Raw genomic sequence first — 17,493 nt, forward strand, 5'->3', positions numbered from 1 at the left:
GACAATTTATTCCCATGATACCTGCCCAGGGCAGACCCCCTTTTTTTTTTTTTTTACTGATTTTTTTTTTTACTGCAGTTTTACCACCGTTCCTCAGAGGCAGACGAGCAGCGCTGGGAGTGGGCTGTGCAAACGCACGCTCCCGACGGAGTGCCAGCACTGCTGCTGCAGCAGCTGCTTGGGGCAAGACTGTTCCAGCCTGGTGCGGTTTGGCAGCTTGCATTTGGGGGTGGATTGGAGGTTGTGGAGTTGTGATGCTGGAGGATAGGGTTTTTTGGAGTTGTTGTTTTCCTTATTATTGTCTTTAGAGGACGCCTGCAACGTGTGCAACCAAGCGTGCGACTCGCTGGGGCAACGCGCAGCCCGGCTGAGCCGCTAAACGCGTCCACAGTCAGCCCGTCCCCATCTTCCCCCCGGCTCAGGGCTTGCCGCCTGCCCCACTCACGTGTGCAGTTCTTGGCTGCCACCGCGTCCCCGTAGTAGCCGGGGGCGCAGACCTCGCACCGCGCGCCGGCCGTGTGGTGCATGCACCCTGTGCAGGCGCCCGTCAGGGAGTCGCAGCTGCTGAACAGCATGTTGGGATCCGTGTTCCCACTGCAGTCGCAGGGCTGGCAGGAGCTGCCAATCACCAAGGGATTGCCGAAGTATCCTGGGGCACACCTGGAGAAACACGGCAAGTTAAAACACCGCTGGGGCACCGGCGGGGGGGATCCCCGCAGCTCGCGCCCGCACCATGCTCGGGTTGTGCAATTGTAGCAGCCAACGCTTGTAGCTGCTGCAGCCCTCAGGGATCTCGCAGCACTTTGCGTTTTGCCTCATGATACCTCAGCAAGGCGCCTTCATCACAGACTGCAAGTTAAGGCAAAGCATAGCTAAGGAATACACCCACACAACACATCAGCAGTAGAGACTGCAACAGGGCGTCTACAGGCTGAAAAGGCCTGAAAGAAATCCTGCCAGGGCTAAGAAAACTGGGAGCAGGGCCAACCATTTCCTCTGCAGTCTTTACTAGGACAACTTCTCTTCTGCCACAGTAGCAGTCTGCATGGGACTAGTGTGTTTGGGGCCCCAGAAACATGGGTGCCATCACCCTTACCGCTCACAGTTGGGTCCAGCGTAGCCGGGCTTGCAGAGGCACTGCGTGTTGGAGCCCTTGTGGACACAGCCGACGGCAAAACTGAAACGATAAGCGGCAAACAGGAAGGCGCAGTTACCCCTGACGTGGTGCCAGGGGAGCTGACCACTTGGTGCGGGCTGCTGGGGCCTTAGGTTAAGAGGCCATGGCCATGGTTTGGGGCCATGGACAAGGCTGGCACTGGGACACCCATCAGGGCCAAGCCAGTGCCCCGATGTGGCACAGCGTGGTTCCCAGTGGTGAGGCCAAACAGGCAGCCCCATCCAAGGGCGCTTACTTGTTGGATGCAACTGAAAGAGGGCAGGGACACCCGACACAGCGCAGGGGTTCTTCGGCAGAGCTGCCGCTCACGTAGCCGTCCTTGCATCGCTCGCAGTGGTCTCCCTCCGTGTTGTGCTGGCAGTTCTGCAGGGAGAAGGCAGGCTGCGGGCTCAGCGCTGACCACAAGAAATGGTGTGTTGCACAAAGAATTCCTCACCAGACATGGGGGTGCTTCAGTGCCTCTTTCCCAGAAACGTCTTTCACCCTAAGCTGACCCTGAGCAGGACCCACCCCCAAAATGGCACACACAGCTAACGCTCCAATTCAGGCACAGTCCTGCCAGCTCGGTTAGTATGTGAAAAGCCTTTTTAATTGCACGCTAGAGACCTTACAACTCCAAAATACCACGCTGTTCTACTGTTTACTTACAAGGCATATCCCAGAGCCCGGCAGGCACTGATCTGAGTGGCCGTTGCAATGACAGGGGATGCATTTTCCCAGAAAGAGCCCCTTGGTGTCCCTGTAGTAACCTGGAGCACATTCCTGAGGACAGAGGGAAAAAAAAGGAGATCTGAAAAACAGGCCGGTACAGTCAGGCAAAGCAAAGAGACTAATTTAGTTTCCATGACAGAATTCCCACAGGGTTGTACTGATGGAGAAGAGATTTAAAAGCAACAATGAAAATTTTTCAGTGCAATTTCTTCCTGCTCCTCGTCAATATGAGATAACTGGCCACGCAGAAGGACCTATTCTTCCAAGGGATCGCATGCACTTGATTTGAGCCTGCAACACCTGAATGATTTCCCCACCATGCCTCTTCCAATAACGCAGATGCAGCTAACGCACCTCTCCCGGGTGCACCGTGTTGTGGCGGGAGGGCAGCTGGGAGCAGGCTGGTGTGGGGGAGCCTGGGAGATAGGTTGTTCCTTCCTCCGGGCTGTAATTCCAACCGAAGCCCTCAGGGGTCAGCTTGGAAGCTGGTACTCTGGCACCGCTGCTTCGCACGAACATCCAAACCCCACGGCTGCCACACGCACCGAGCACAAGAGGCGGCCGAGGCCCCAGACGGCGGCTGTTTGACGCCCCCACCCCAGCCTGAAGCAGCACGTCCCCTTTCACCCCTACCTGGCAGGAGTCCCCCTGGTAGTTGGCTGGGCAAAAGCACAGCTCCACGTTGCTGGCGCGGATGCCCGTAGCTGTATCTGTTGCCACCTCCAGGACCACGCGGCGCAGGGACACGGAGGAAGAGAGCTGGGAGAAGAGCGCCCGGATCTGCAGCTGTTCCAGGTTTGCCAGCACCATCATGAGCTCCTCTCTAGACACAGGGTTGTGCGTCTCCGTGTGCCTGAAGTTACCCTAGTGGGAGAAGATCTGACATTACTGGCAGGAAGCACAGGCACCCGAGCATCCAGCCCAGCCTGCACTTCCCTGCTCCTGGGACGGCTCCCCTTTGCAGAGGTAAAACAACCCCAGTTCTTCACAGACAGTTCTGCTGCAACAGGTAGCCCCTAAAATACTGAGCTCAAAGCAACTGTCCCTTCTGTCTACGTGCTCGTCTTGTCCTTTCAGCAGCATCTGAGCACTTGGCCTTGTACACACTTGCGCGTGCAAACTCACCTCCACCAGCTGCAGCTGGCCTCCATGCACCTCCCCTGGGGATGGGTAGGTGCCTTCCCGGAACATGATGCTCATCTGGTTCCCCTGGGAAAAGCAAGGAAGGCGTCAGTCACCACCTCATCCTGCTCACGCATGAGCAGGGGGCACCAGGGAACGTCTCGGGCTGCACCTTCAGGATCACGTCTGGGCGGGACTCCATGGGAATGAACACGTCACCCCTCCGCGGGTCGGAGTGCAGCTCGTAGCGCAGGTGCCCACCGTAGGAGGAAACCTAAGGGAGAGACAAATGGTGTATGTGGCTGGGAGGCCCCACCGCTGAGGTGAGTCCGAGCTGCCCGTGTTCAACCGGAGCATGAGCAACGCCTGGATGTCAGTGGGCACGCTGCTGGCACACGTGTTGGTGGGGTCAGTGATCTCCATGATTGCTGGTCCAGCTGCTGCCGTGCTCTTACCTGGTCCCCAAGGTAGGAGCTGGGTGCAATCCAGTAGAGCTCCTGGTAGGCGTCTGGGAGGTTCTTGAGATCAGCGTGGAGGAGCTGCTCCCGCAGGCTCAGAGTCGTCGGCACTTCCTGGCGGTCGCTGCCCAACAAGAGCCACCCGTTCATGTCGACGAACTGTGGGGGAAGAGCAACCGTAGGTCTTCTAGTGGAGCTACAGAAAGTATTCAAGTGCCAATGGTCCAGAAGAGCAAGTCCCAGAGCAGCAGAAAGGACGGTAACAGGCGCACAACCTCACACGCATCCTGATGAAGCCACCGGAAAGCTGAGCAACCCCCCCCGCCTCCCGCCTGGCATCGTCCCCCCATGCCATGACTTTCCACACTACGAGACCCCAGAGACCAGGAAAAGGGGCTGAAAGCGGGAGACGGACACAGGGAGACAAAGACAACCCTCCCCACAGAGTATCTTCCAGAGGGGTAGGATTAGTGCAGGACAGAGACCCGAGGGCAGCAGGGAGGCAGGCGGATGGGAACACAACCGAACTGCACGCTCTGGCGGCCCCTGGCCCCTCTCACCTCAGCTCGGTGCTTCTCAGCACTGCGGCAGCGATCGGTCGCACCGAAGCAGAAGCACTTGGTGCAGCCCTTGGGGTTGCTGGCATCCAAAGAAAACGTTCCCAGGCGGCACTGGTCACACCTCAGGCCCTCCACGTTTTCCTGGAAGACAGGCAAAGCTCGACGGTGTCAGCAGCTTCTCACGAGGCCTTAGGGGAGGCCAGAGCTAAACAAGTGATCAAAGCACAATGATGTGATGCTGAAAGACGATTAAGCAGTCCCTGAACAGGTTTGCTTGCACAGCACCCATCAAACATTAAATTCACCTGGAGAAAGCACTTCTAAGCCCTGCAAAGGGGCTGGAGCAGGCAGCTCAGCAGCAGTTCGAGTTATTCTGCTGTCATGCAGGTGCAGAAGGAGTCAACAGAGCAGACAGCTTTACCTACAATGGGCTCTGACATGGGGCTGGACCCAGACTGCCTGTCTCCCGAAAGGCAGCCCAAAGAGTAAGCCTTCATAGACTCACAGAATCATAGACCAGTTTCGGTTGGAAGAGACCTTCAAGACCATCAAGGCCAACCTTTGTACTAGCTCTACCAACACCACTAAACCATGTCCCTAAGTACAACACCTACCCATCTCTTAAACACCTCCAGTGATGGTGACTCCACCCCCTCCCTTGGCAGGCTGTTCCAATGCCTGACAACCCTTTCAGTAAAGAAGTTCTTCATAATATCCAGCCTGAACCTCCCCTGGTGCAGCTTAAGGCCATTTGCCCTTGTTCTATCACTTGTTACTAGGGAGAAGAGACTGACCCTCACCTCGCTACAACCTCCTTTCAGGTAGTTGTAGAGAGTGATAAGGTCTCCCCTCAGCCTTCTCTTCTCCAGGCTAAACAGCCCCAGATCCCTCAGCCGTTGCTCATATGAGGCATACTCCAAATCCTTTACTAGCTTGGTAGCCCACCTCTGTACCCTCTCCAGCACCTCAATGTCCTTCTTGTAGAGAAGGGCCCAAAACCGGACACAGTACTCGAGGTGTGGCCTCATGGCCAGGAAAGATGGGGAGAAGGAGCCTTTCAGGGTGCTCTGAAGCCACCACCACATGGGGCAGGCTGGCCGCGGCTCAGGCACACGGGCACTCTCCTCCTCCAGCCCTGGGAGGAGGCTCCCTCCCTCCATCACAGGGCTCCCTCCCGACACGCCGGACACCCACAGCCCCCTCAACACCCCCAGCCTGGAGAGTCGAGCCAAGGAGAAAGACACCGCGTGAAGGCACCGAAGGACTGACCTTGCAGTGACACTGCCCCGTGACCGGGTCGCACACGCTTGCTTCCGTGCCAGCCTGGTGGCAGTCACACCGCCGGCAGTTGGGGTAGTGGTAGTAGCCAGGGGCACAGAGGTCACACTGTCGCCCGATGATATTGGGCTTGCACCTGCAATGGGATGCAAGAGCCGCAGCATTAGAAACCTCAGCCTCGCGCTGCCGGGCGGGGAGCAGCCGGGCTTTCAGAGCTTCAGCCACGCTGGCGCTGACACAACGTTAATGAGCATTTCCCCATCCTCCACGTTTCCTCCCTGCGACCTGTCGACGTGTCCCCTCGCTCCAGCAGGGAGCAGGGATGCTGCCAGCCACGGCCGGCGCCAGGACAGGGCTCCCTCACCTGCACTGCCCGCTGTCCACGTCGCAGCCCGGCTCTGCCAGCTCCTGCACGCCGGGCCGAGAGCAATTGCAGTCCTCGCAGCCGATGAGGGGGTGGCAGCCGAAGGTCTGGGGCTCACAGACAACGCACTCGGGCTTCAGGGTGTGCGGAGGGCAGATGCACTGCCCCGTCACTTCATCGCAGAGCCGCGTCCCGCAGTCGCAGGCTGGAAGGGGCGGAACAGGGGCTGTGTTTGGGGGAGCGAGACCCAGGCAAGCCCAAAGAGAGCAGGAGGCCACAGATGCAGAGCTGCACTGCTCTGCGGGCAGCTGGGCTCTTTTCATGCAAGTGGAGCCATCACAGGGGTGGAAAACGCAGGCATTTTCCCAAATCAGGCTCAGCCCTGGGAGAGGGAGAACGGGAAGCGCTGGGAAAGCAGAGCGGGAGATGGAATAACTCACGTCTACAGTTGGGGAAGCCCCAGTAGCCGGTGGCACAGCGGGAACACTCCCGCCCGATGACATTGGACTTGCAAGGACACTGCCCGCCAAAGGGCTCGCACTGGCTGCCCCGCGCTCCTGCCTCGTGGCACCGGCAGGGCTGCGCCCCGTTGTTGTAGAAGAGGGAGAGCGAGATGGCAGAGTCACGGCAGAACCTGGACGACGTGCTGGGGCTGCAGGGGAAGGCAGGAGGAGTCACTGTGCGGCACACCCCCGCAGCCTCCCCACCACCCCGAAATCAAGCAGGATCTCCTGCAGCAACAGGTACTGAATTAATGGGAGGGAAAGCCCCGTGACACTTGAGATCCCCCAAATACCCACAGCTTTTGGTCATTAGGTAAGGAAAGCCTTAGCCAGATCCCTCCCCTGCCACACGTGAAGGGAATGGGTTTTTGCTCCCTGAGGAGCGTGCAGCCACCCAAAGCCGAGGGTCTCACTTGATGTAGAAGCTGTTAACGCCACAACTGCTGATGAAATCATAGGACTTGTCCAGGGGTTCCTCCTGCAGGTACTGAGAGCTGTAGCTGTCCTCAGGCACCACGAGGATGTAATCCTGCAAAGCAAGGGCAAGATGGGTGAGCCAGGCTCCTCAGCTGAGCCAGACAGATGCAGTCCAAAACGAGCTCACTCCCAAGTCCAAACGCGCCCTTAATGTCTCATCAGCTCGTCCCTTGCTGAGACAGAACATAACACACAAAGCGCCCACCAGGGGCCACCTCTCTACTGGGGTCTGTCCATCCGGGTCCATCTAATCTAATGCTCCACATGAAGAGTGACCCAAACTCACTGGAGTAAAAAAAAAGGCAGAATACCCCAAAAGGGCAGCACTGGCTGTGCTTCAGCAGAGAGGCAGGCAGTAACTGTCATCTCGAACTTCGAGACACGAAGGCACCTGGGTTCCAGTTCTGTCCTTCAGCCATTTATCCAAGTTTTGATCAACTTTCTAGTCCTGTTGCCTGAGGATAACAAGGGCTACCTGCTCCCATGATGAGACCTGCCTGGACAAACAACGCTATGCAGGCGCCAACTATTGCTGGGGCAGGAATAGGGCTTAATCTGGATTATCACAAGCTATGTATGTAAAGCAACAGCTTCACTTTCTGCCTTGTTTTGCTCTCAAAACCACAGAGTGAAGGGTAGTAGATGCTGTCTCTACGAATTCTGCCCTCAATTCTACACCACCAAGGCTGGAGATAGCAACTAGAGTAGTTCAGAAACCCAGTGATGGTGGGAAACAGTGCTGCTGTCACACTGCTACAAAAATCCATGGACAAACCCCAGCCCTGCTGAAGCCTGGTCCAGCATGCCCTGGGAGCTTCCCAGAGAGAGGCTCACCAGCCACAGCTGCTTGCCCTCTGGCACTCGAACAACCACAGCCAGATCGTTATCGGTAACATCCAGGATGATCTGGTCCTCGGAAACTACCAGGCTCCGGCACCCGTAGCCATGGGGGCAGAAATTCGCGTTGGTCTGACCTGAAAAGACAACAAACATAACGGTCCCACATTTCCCTTGCAGTCCCCATCGCAACCTCCCAGTTTGGAAGAGACGAGTCAGTCTCGCTTCATCTCTGCAATCCTCAGAGGACCCGCAGTTCTCCTCTGGCATGGAAAACTTTCCTGGGTTCCTGCCTATCAGCAGCTTCCCCGTGGTCCCTGCTCTTCTCACCTTGCCAGATGCGCCCACCATTGATTAACACTTCCACGGGAAAAGTGGGATGGTTGGGCTGGTAGTAGTGTAGGATGAAAGCGTAGCGTCCCAGCGTCTGGATCCGGCTGTTAAACACAACGGCAGCCTGGCCCAAAACAGGAGAACAAAGAGACAAAACCCCACATCTTACGGCTGCACTCACAGCTGGGATATTTTTTTATTATTGCACAAATTTATGCTCTTCTTGCTTTCAAGGCCTGAGGCTTTCGGTGAATCAATCCCTCCCCATCTCCACGCTCCCCCCACTAACGGTGCCACCTGCAAAGCTCTTCCTGGGAGCCCAGAGAACCAGGCAGGGTTGGATGGAGCTAAGACAGGAGAGTCCACAGGAATTACAGGTTCAGGGACAAGTTTAAAGTCCGCATTAAATTCTGGAAGTGCTAATTGCTAAACTGCTAATTGCTAAAGCTACTCAATAGAGAAGGAAAACTCCCTGCCCCACGTGTCCAGGTGTCACAGCACCAGCAAACCAGCCCAAACCACACCCGTACCACTACCTGCGGTGGCTGCAGGAGGATGAGCTCTGCTGCGGGGTCCATCGCCGTGGGAGGCCGAGGTGCAGGCTCCACCGGGGCCCCAGCTGGAGCCACATGAACAGCCTGAGCCAAGGGGACATCAGGGGCGATGGGCAGAGCCTGGCCCTGCTCCAAAATGATTGACTGAGAAAGCTTCAGGAATCTTGAGGGAACGCAGGAGCTGCTGCAAAATAAGCAGAAAACAGGATGCAAAGAGCTCTGACAAGGAAAGAGAGAGGCTACGGGGTCCTGGCAGGAGAAGCAGGCCCTGTAACACAAAGCAGGCCTGCCGAGGGAGAGCTTTCTACCAGGACCCCTGGGGCTCTGGGACATGGGCTCAGCAGGAAGAACAGGAACCTTGCACAGGCTAATTCCTCTGCAAATATTTATTCAAAGCAGTGTCAAAAATTCGGATACAGCGAGTGTCTCTTCCTGTGTGTAAGCAAGCACAGGAAAGCCTATTCAGGATGACACTTGAGTATCTGCCATAGGAGGCAGTGTGGTGTTCAGAAAAAAGACCAGGAGCCTGACTTCCAGTCCTTACTCCATGGCTGCCTGCTCGGTGGATGTGGGCAAGGCACTTCACCTCAGCCAGAGGCTTCTTTATACTGTGTCAAGAACTAAAAAGACTCCAAACCTGAGGGAAGCAGGGGAAGCAATTGCTTTTGGAAACAGCCGCATTCCTGCTAAAACCCCGAGGGTCCTCTTACCTGTTGGATGAGAACGTGCCGTGGACGCTGATGCAGTGCACCTTTGGCTCGATGAACTCCACGGTGAACCGCGCAGCGGGTACGAGGTACACTTTGTGCTGCCGCACGGGGAAGAGAGAGACGCCCGGTTACGTGACAGCCCCTGCCGCTGGGAGCTACGGCAGTTTCTGTGCCCACCCGCGATCAGGCTGACCACGCTAAGCACCTCCTTATCTGACACTTCAGCTAATGCATGGCAGGTCACACATCTGTTTACTGCCCCTTCTTCCTTGGCACCAGCCATATGGCATTTAGGAGCTCCACGTATTTACAGGATTCTTCTATCCTTGGCTAAGCAACTGTAAATGCCTTCAAGGTAAAATAGGAAGAGGCACTGCCACACTGCTGCAGAGCTCCCTCTGCAAAGAGTAGCAGCTTCTCCCCATCTTCTCCCAAACCCCAGTCCCATGATCTACTTCGAAACACACCACCGATCATATTTTCCACCTTGGACTGCTCATGACATAGACTAAGATCTAGTATCCAATCCAAACAGGACTAGAAAACCCCGCTACAGGCTAGGTATGGCTCCTGCCTCTCCTCCTTGCAACTGTCAACAGAGCTGCCCTCACAGGGAGCCTTACCAGGAAGAAGTCAGCCAGATCAGAGGTGAACCGAATGGTGGCCTCCGAGGTAAGTTCAAAAGTTGCCATGCGGCTCTGGGAATCTACAGCAATCCCTCGACAAAGGAAGCTGTAAAAGAAACGGATTTTGAAGCCAGCCTTGAGCCGGGTCACGACCCATTTCTTGTCTTGCCAGCTATATGTCCTGAATGTACTTATAAAAAGTCCCTGGAAACCTTTTGATGCCTTTTCTGGCAAGCCATGAGAGTGAAGTAACCCAAGGACACCCCAGACATTTGTTTCCTATTGCAAAGGTTGCAGCCTGAAGTCAGACACTTCTACAGGAAGGGACAGGGTTTGAGCTGCACCAACAGCTCCAATAAACCCGCCCATAGGCCATTCCCTAAATCAGTGACCCTACCAATGTACCCAGCTGTAAATGGAAGCAACAGATTATCTCCTGGTAGAGGCGTTACAGGACTACACCGGCACAGGTACATGTTCCCCAGGGATGGCCAGTCACTAAAACCCATGTCCAGACAGAACAAGTCTGGGCGTACACAGCTTAGATGTACAACGCTGAGGCACTGCTCTGTTCATGTGATAAAGCACAAAACTGGGGCTGGACCTGTCCTTGCCAGGTCAGAGGAGGACCAGACCCTCCCTCCGTCTCGGAGATCGCCATACCTGTAGACACACGGGTAGAAGACGAACGTGGCCTGCTGCATGGCTAAGTGCGGCGAGCTCACAGCAACGCCCACTGTCTGCAAAGCGTTGGTGTTGGCGTACTCCACCACCAGCACGTATTTCCCAGGCTGGGCAACAGGCAGGGACAGCTGGACTTCCACCTGGAGGACAGAGAGACGACCGAGTGAGGGTCTCCTGTCCCACTCCCTGTAGCGCCAGCCTCCTCTGCAGCTGAGGGGACAACGGGACAACTCTTACCGTGTCCTTGCAAGCCCTTTGCATGCGAGACACTGCTTTTGGGTGCCTTGAGCAACAGGGCGTGCAAGCACACAGCTGCAAGACTGACAGGGCAACAGTGGGGTGCACACGGGTGCAAAGCCCTTCCAGCAACCTGCTCGGGTATATGCAAAAGCACCAGAGGGTGGGAGCAGAGGGATAAGGGCTGCAGAGCCCATGCAGGGATGAAACTGAAGTGCCACTCACGTCACTGCCGCTGCACGTTGCCATCCGGGGATGGGAAGGTGTGAGCTGCTCGGTGGGACACGCTCTGGGTAACCGGTTGTCCAGCCTGCACACCGCATCCACCCCTGACGCAGCAGGGAAGCCATCCACAGACAGGTACTTATACAAGAGGCAGCTAAAAACATGAAGAAAAAATTTGCAAAGTATGGTTGCTACATCACGCCTGTAAGCGCCAAGGGCACCCATGCAGCCCGATCCCAGCAAGATCTGCAAAAGGCTTTGGTCCAACATGAAGGCTTCACTGCCCAAAGGAACAGCTCCGGTTAGCGTGGAGCACGAGTCTGTATTATAGGACCCGTGATGGCAGTAACAACAAAAAGCTCCTGCCCTTGCAGTGCACTTTATCCTGGGGACCATTCCTACAGTGGATGGAACAACTGGTGACCAGAGCCCAACCAGCCTTCCTGCCAAGACGGACAGAGAGGTCCTGGGCAGAGCAAGCAGATGCACCGAGGTGCTCTGAGCACTGCCAGACTCTGCTCATTCGTTTTAAATAGTCCAGCAAGACCTAACTCATTGTAGCCACTTTCCAGGGCTGTCTTCCAGGGAACCAGCCTAGCAGAGGAGAGGGCAATGGTCTTACTGGGTGAGTTGGTCTTCCAGGGTCCATGAGAACACACAGACTGACTGTGCCATGGACGAGGAGCTCTATGCATTGGCTTTCTGGGACAGCACAGGTTCAAGGGGCTTTATCAACCACGGCAGTTTTATCGCATCCAGACCCTCAGATTGTATCTACTACTTGACCCCAGGCCAAGAGGAGCTGAGTAGGTCCCACACAGCACAAAGACATGGAGATCCTTACTTCTGGGTGGCTTGTTCTGGGGCTGGCTGGTAGGTACAAGGGTCCGTGACCTTTAGCTGCAGTATTGGAGCTTCATAGTATGAGCTGGGTAGCAAAACTAGGTAGTCCTACGAGGAGAGATGGGAGAGTTGGTTACGTTTGGGACTCTTGCCCCCGGGGAGCTGCTGAAGCTCCTTGTGGTGGATGGAGCACGGGGGCTGGTGCTTACCAGCAGCACACCCTCTGCTTCAACAACCAGAGACCAGGTGTTGGGGTTGAGTACGAAGGGCTCCCCAAAGCTGTTCTGGGGGACGGTGACAAAGGCTGGCTCCGTGCTGGGAGCAAAGACAATCTGCTTGGTCTGCTCGGTACCTGGAGCGGGAGGGATGAGAAGCTGTGAAGGGACCGGGGTGGAGAACTGCAAAATAGGAGACTACGCTCAGAGAAGCAGCTCTGTAGTACAGCGGGGGTCCCGGGCTCCTGCTCTCTCGGCGCTGCTGTAGCAGACGCACCACAAGCTCACACCATGAGAGTAAGAGAGACATCCACTCTGAATCTGCTCAGTAGCTTAACGGGAGAAGAAAAGTAAATCACTGCAATCCTTCATGCCAATCCACAGCTCTCAGTGTACTCTGCATCCCTGGACAGCAAAACATGGGATTATTACATGCCAAGGAGCATTCTTCCAGCTAGAGAAGGAAGGAACTCATCTGTGAAGAATTTATTCTGAGACAGACAAAAAGAATTGCCCAGATACGTTCTTCCTTTGGGATGTTCTGACCTCAGCTCTACAGGCGAGACACCTGTCTTCTGGCAAACATTCAGACCCCCAAGCTGTGCTCCTGTCTTTCTTGTCAGCCACAGACTCTGCACCCAAGATTTAAACATTAATTTTAACTGACAGGACAGAACGTGTTTAAGGCCTGATCCTGCTGCTGCCGAACAGCTCCTCGGCTCAGCTGACACAATCCCACAACCTTTGAATTCATTAACTTTGGGTGCAATTACGATACAGCACCTGGAAGCAGACTGTCTGCCTGTCTAGCAGTCTCTGGAGCGTTTTGAAGAGCGTGAGTGAGAGGGATTCACCGATTACGGCTGCACGGCGAGCAGGTGAGGTGAATGAGGAAGTGGGGAACGTAGCACGCTGACTACCCTGGTGTGGGTACATGGACGTCAAGGCATAACGCAGAGGGCCAGAAGATAAAGCAAGGGCTTGTGCTACTGCTGGGAGGGGTCAGCCCCTTCCCATGTGTGCTAGCTCGGTGACATGCCTGGCATCAGCTGAGGCCGAGCCTTTGCTTTCTCAGATGGGAAGCAGAGGTGAGGATGCAAGGAACGAAGAGATTTCCCTGAACAGGCAACGGGGTAGATTTCCTGACAGGCTGAAGTTTCACACCCCTTTGAGATGATACAAACTGAGACAGCTTCTGGAGGTGAGGTGGCAGAAACCGGTCTGCTAATCATGTACTTGGAAAAGGCTTTCCTTTTTGCAAGCTGCATCTTCCAACTGATCTTCTTTCCAGGCTGCTTGTCCTTCACCACGTGAAGCATGTGAACTTCTGGAGCTGATGTGGCCTAGCAAGGAAGCTGCCCTCCCAGATCCCACTGCTGATGCATCAGCCTGGCAGCTTGCCTTCAGTGCTAGAAAAATCAAATGTCACTTCTGAGCAAGGAGGGAAGCGCAGTATAAGGCAAATGAGCTCTGCTGCTGGATAGGACAGACCAAATACTTCCTGACCTTTGGCGGGATCCTAAAGCACGAGCGCGGCTCATGCTTCTCTTGTCTTTCTGCTGCGCAATATGACTGGCCATAAAAATAACCAGCTATTTTTTCCCCTCAAAAAAAAGTAGAAAACTAGTATCTTGGCATTTCAAACCTTGCAGATCCCATCAAAGGCAAAACACTTTCTGTGTCAATTCAAGACAGAGGGGAGAACTTCACACGCTGATCAATCAGGTAGGTGGTGTCAACAGCCTTGTGCTGCGCACGTACGGTCGGGAGGAAGAAGTTCAGCGGGATGACGTGGCTGTAGCGTCAGAAGGGGTAAAATCAATCGGCCAACCACCCACTAAGGGCACTTGCAGTCTCAGGTCTGTCTTGCCACGTCTCCCCACACCCTCTTGCCCATATTGATTCACAAAGTATTTGTTATCCAGGTCTCCAGGCTTGTTCAGCCATCCTTTGGTGGCTCTTCTTCTTCTTCAGCAGCTCATGGCTTGGTAAGATATTGCATCAGAGTGCAATGCCTGTATAACACGGGCAATTCCACGCCACTTCCAAACCCCACACCATGCGTGAAGCCAGCAGCCTGGTTTGGAGAAGTGCAAGGCAAGGGCAGGACTGCTACGTGAGGGCACCTGTGAGATAAAACCACGTCCAGCTGCCGAAGTTTGGATCCAGTTCCCAGCAATTGGCCCATTCTGGTTTTGTGGAAACCCAGCTCCGTTCTGCCTGGGGCACTGGGGTGATCTCGTCCCCTGCTAGAAAGGCTGTACCGAACCATACAGCAGCCTCATCTCACACCAGCCTGGCTGCTAACAGTCCTCACTGTGCAGCCCCAGGAGCGAGGGCCAACTCGCTGCTGCTTTGTCAAATAAGGGAGGGGGCTGCAAACTCAAATCAGCCTTTCAGTTGGAAGGGCAGGACTAATGGGATAAAGCCATATGGAAGTGTCTTCTGGAAAGGATGATGCAGAAGGTTGCCTGGGATGGGGAGGAGGTGGCGATGGCGCAGGGGAGCAGAGCAGTCTGGGATCCTTACCTCTCCTTCGTGGCTGATAAGCTGTAATTTTGCCATACAGAGTGGCCCCTCCTGAATTAATATACCTCAGGATGACATGGAACAGATAGAGCTCTGCCTCCTTCACGGCTACCGTGACTCTGATCTTATTCTGCAAAAAGCAAAAAAGCACACGGGGCGCACGTCACCGGGGGGGGGGCCAGCTCCTGGCCGCTCACCCGCTCTGCGGGAGAGCCTCACCCGCCTGCCTACCTGCCTACCTGCCTGCCTCTCTTCCCCTCCCTCGCCATCCCAGGGCACGGCGCTGGCCGGCCACCTGAGACGGGCACGCTTGGGATGGGCACACCTGGACGGGCACACCTGGGGCAGGAGAAGGGGCAGAGGAGCAGCGTGGGATGCTCTGAGTTAGTCTAGAAGTGAAAAATGCACTTACAGTTGCCACAAACATTAAACTTTCCTTCCTCAACGACCGAGACCCTCCCTTCCACACTGGCGGGCCCCCGGCTGACGTAGCGGAAGACGAGGCGGAAGAGGTCGGGGGAGGTCACATTGAGAGTCACCACTACCTTGGGCTGGTGGGAGAGAGAAAGGGGAGAGAAGCAGAGCACACCTTCAATTACCTCCACCGCCGACAGCTACCAGCCCAAGCGCAGCCGCTCGGCTCACTGCTCCCAAAGCAACATGCCACAGCGCGAGGAGGAGACAAGCACGCCGGCCCTACCGCACAGGCACGGCACCGGCGCCTCGTGACGCCGTGCCAGCCGCCGAGGGAGCAACCTGCCTGAGGGAAGCGGGGTGGAAAGGCTCTGCCGACAGCTGGAAGACGCCCTGGCGTGGCAGGGGGGTTTGGCTACCCCTGGGGCACCCGCCGCACCAGAGGAGAGGTTTTAAGGGGTTCTTGCTTTTGTTTTCGGCACGTTGCTTTTGGGCTTCGTGCCGTAACCGGCCAGGAGGTACCAAATGCCGAAGCACCTGCCCTTGTGTTTACAGGGCTCTGCCCAGGTGCCTGCAGAGGAGGCTAAAAATTGAGCTGGTACCTCGACCTGCAATGCTAAGGACTAGAGGTACTAAGGGAGTGGGTGCGTCAGCCCTCCACCTGCCTGGAAGACCCCGGTTAAGCAGATGTTTAAGTCTGACCCATTTCAAGTAGATTTAGGCACCTGCTTAAATACTCTCCTGCCTACCAGGCAAAGCAGGTCTGCCCAGGGAGACTCCTAAGGAGTACTCTGTGTTCTTTGCACATCATCTTCCCACTGGAGAGCAAACTGGAAGGATCTGGCAGAGAGCAAACTACAGGTGAGACCTGCCAGCAGACGGCCATGGGCCAGCCTTCCTATCAAGGTCTATTTCTATCTCAAAAGCCAACACTGGATACAAAACAAAAGCCGTGAGCTTGAGCATGAGCTCCATCCTTAAGCTTTAAGATGGGGGTTTTCCCAAAGGAGTCTATAGGAGTTAGGTCCTTAGCTCCTACGTACAAATTCAACAGGAAATGACTAACACATTAGGCCCCTCTGTTACTTCACCTAAGCATGAAATAAGTGAAGAAATTTGAAAGTACACACACCAGAATAAGGAACACCTTACACGGGACAAGACTGTCAGACAATCACTGCCCTGCACCCCATCCCCAAACACACACACAGAGGCGACACTTCCGCTGCGGCCATGCAGAAGAAGAATCCACCAAGGAGAAAAGAGGGTCAACGGATGAAATAGCTTCACTTCTAGGGCTCAGACAACTCCACGTTAGCGTAAACCACCGTTACAGCAAACCATCTAACAGCAAGAGCAGAGGCAGAACGGTAACAAGAGGTCCAAGCTGAACACGGCAGCTAAGGAGGAGCTAGTTTATTTTTGGAAAAGGGAGGGAAGGTTATGCAGAGAGATGCAGGAAAGAGCAGAGTCAGATGAAAGAGCCGCAAGAAAACCCAGAGACAGTGTTTATAGACATCCCTGTAAGTAATCACCAAGCTACCACCGTTGTCTAACTGGATTAGGATGTCAGGGGATTCCCAATTTAGGATCCTTCCCCTCATCAGTCTATGCCGTCCCCAGCACTACAGGAAATATCTGTGCAAACAGGCTATATATACACCGTGCTGTTTATGTTGGTCATCTTGTGACTTGGGGGGTTTGAGAAGCACTTGGGGCGAAAGACGTGTGCCAAAAGCACATCAAGTCCTCCACCAGCCACATCCTCCCCAGGGGGAGCCGGGCTGGGACAGAGACACCAGACGTACCTGGATGGAGGACATCTGGGCATATCCTCGCCAGCTGAAGCCTTCAAACTCCAGGGGGTTGTAGCCGAAGCGCACAGCCCGGCCGGCCGGCGTGGTGCCTTCCTCCAGCTCGAACTTCAAGTGGTGAAGATCAGGGAAATAATGATCCCGCGCAGGTCTGGGGAAGAGAGGGAGCACTGTTACCTGCTGGGCTACCTGGAGGGAGAGGTAAGAGGACATCTCCGCCAAGCGCACGGCAGACGTGGCAGCAGCCCAGGCAACGAGGTCCCCATCCCTGTGGGTGGCCAAGGCCACCATTCCCGAGGGAGCGAACAGGAGGCACAGCACCCCAAGGTGCATCCCCCCCCTCCCCCAGAGCAGCTTACTGGGTGCAGGTGGGGCCACGTGTGCTCTGCCGGCAGCGACAGGCTCCGCTCCGCTCCTCGCAGGACGGCCCCAGGGACCCGCCGACGTCGCACCGGCAGCCTGCGGGCAGGAAGGGCCTGTTTACATTCCCGCCGCGCTAACGAGCTCCCGGTCGCTAATCAAAGGCGGGGCGGGGAGGCCGGGGGCCGCTATTTTTAATTCCATTGTATCCGTTTTCATATTGGCCCCGGCCCCACTTGGATTGGCTCCTCTTCCACCTCAGCGCCGAGCTATTTCCAGACGGCTGACGGCCGCGGGGGGAACAAGGTCTGCAAACCCTCACGGCTGGGTGCCGCAGCCCTGCCACCAGCAGCAGCCTTGCTGCCTCTTCCCCACCCTGCCAGGACCACGTGGGCTGGCCAAAAGCGGCCGGATCTCCTCCTTTACCTCTTCCCATGGGCATGATGGAGAGCAGCCAACCCC

The 17,493-nt window shown here is 55.7% G+C and overlaps 1 protein-coding gene across 2 annotated transcripts in view; it reads right to left on the bottom strand.

Annotated features, from left to right (window-relative positions):
* LAMA5 (laminin subunit alpha 5) overlaps positions 1-17,493 on the bottom strand; it is a 92,363-nt gene that overhangs the window by 14,585 nt on the left and 60,285 nt on the right. For both annotated transcript variants that reach the window (XM_086474862.1, XM_086474863.1), the window contains exons 21-45: positions 17,031-17,130; positions 16,666-16,822; positions 14,856-14,994; positions 11,909-12,051; positions 11,701-11,807; positions 10,857-11,010; positions 10,374-10,534; positions 9,708-9,816; positions 9,085-9,182; positions 8,357-8,558; positions 7,818-7,944; positions 7,485-7,624; positions 6,587-6,702; positions 6,111-6,322; positions 5,671-5,875; positions 5,298-5,442; positions 4,029-4,169; positions 3,466-3,627; positions 3,183-3,284; positions 3,014-3,097; positions 2,522-2,752; positions 1,826-1,939; positions 1,413-1,540; positions 1,097-1,177; positions 446-660 (exon numbers count right to left, since the gene is read on the bottom strand). In XM_086474862.1, the coding sequence (XP_086330988.1) occupies positions 446-660; positions 1,097-1,177; positions 1,413-1,540; positions 1,826-1,939; positions 2,522-2,752; positions 3,014-3,097; positions 3,183-3,284; positions 3,466-3,627; positions 4,029-4,169; positions 5,298-5,442; positions 5,671-5,875; positions 6,111-6,322; positions 6,587-6,702; positions 7,485-7,624; positions 7,818-7,944; positions 8,357-8,558; positions 9,085-9,182; positions 9,708-9,816; positions 10,374-10,534; positions 10,857-11,010; positions 11,701-11,807; positions 11,909-12,051; positions 14,856-14,994; positions 16,666-16,822; positions 17,031-17,130 (3,573 nt within the window). The remainder of the gene's footprint in view (positions 1-445; positions 661-1,096; positions 1,178-1,412; positions 1,541-1,825; positions 1,940-2,521; positions 2,753-3,013; positions 3,098-3,182; positions 3,285-3,465; positions 3,628-4,028; positions 4,170-5,297; positions 5,443-5,670; positions 5,876-6,110; positions 6,323-6,586; positions 6,703-7,484; positions 7,625-7,817; positions 7,945-8,356; positions 8,559-9,084; positions 9,183-9,707; positions 9,817-10,373; positions 10,535-10,856; positions 11,011-11,700; positions 11,808-11,908; positions 12,052-14,855; positions 14,995-16,665; positions 16,823-17,030; positions 17,131-17,493) is intronic.

The sequence above is a fragment of the Leptosomus discolor genome, chromosome 17, assembly GCF_034619465.1.
Source record: "Leptosomus discolor isolate bLepDis1 chromosome 17, bLepDis1.hap2, whole genome shotgun sequence".
Taxonomy (NCBI): Eukaryota; Metazoa; Chordata; class Aves; order Leptosomiformes; family Leptosomidae; genus Leptosomus; species Leptosomus discolor.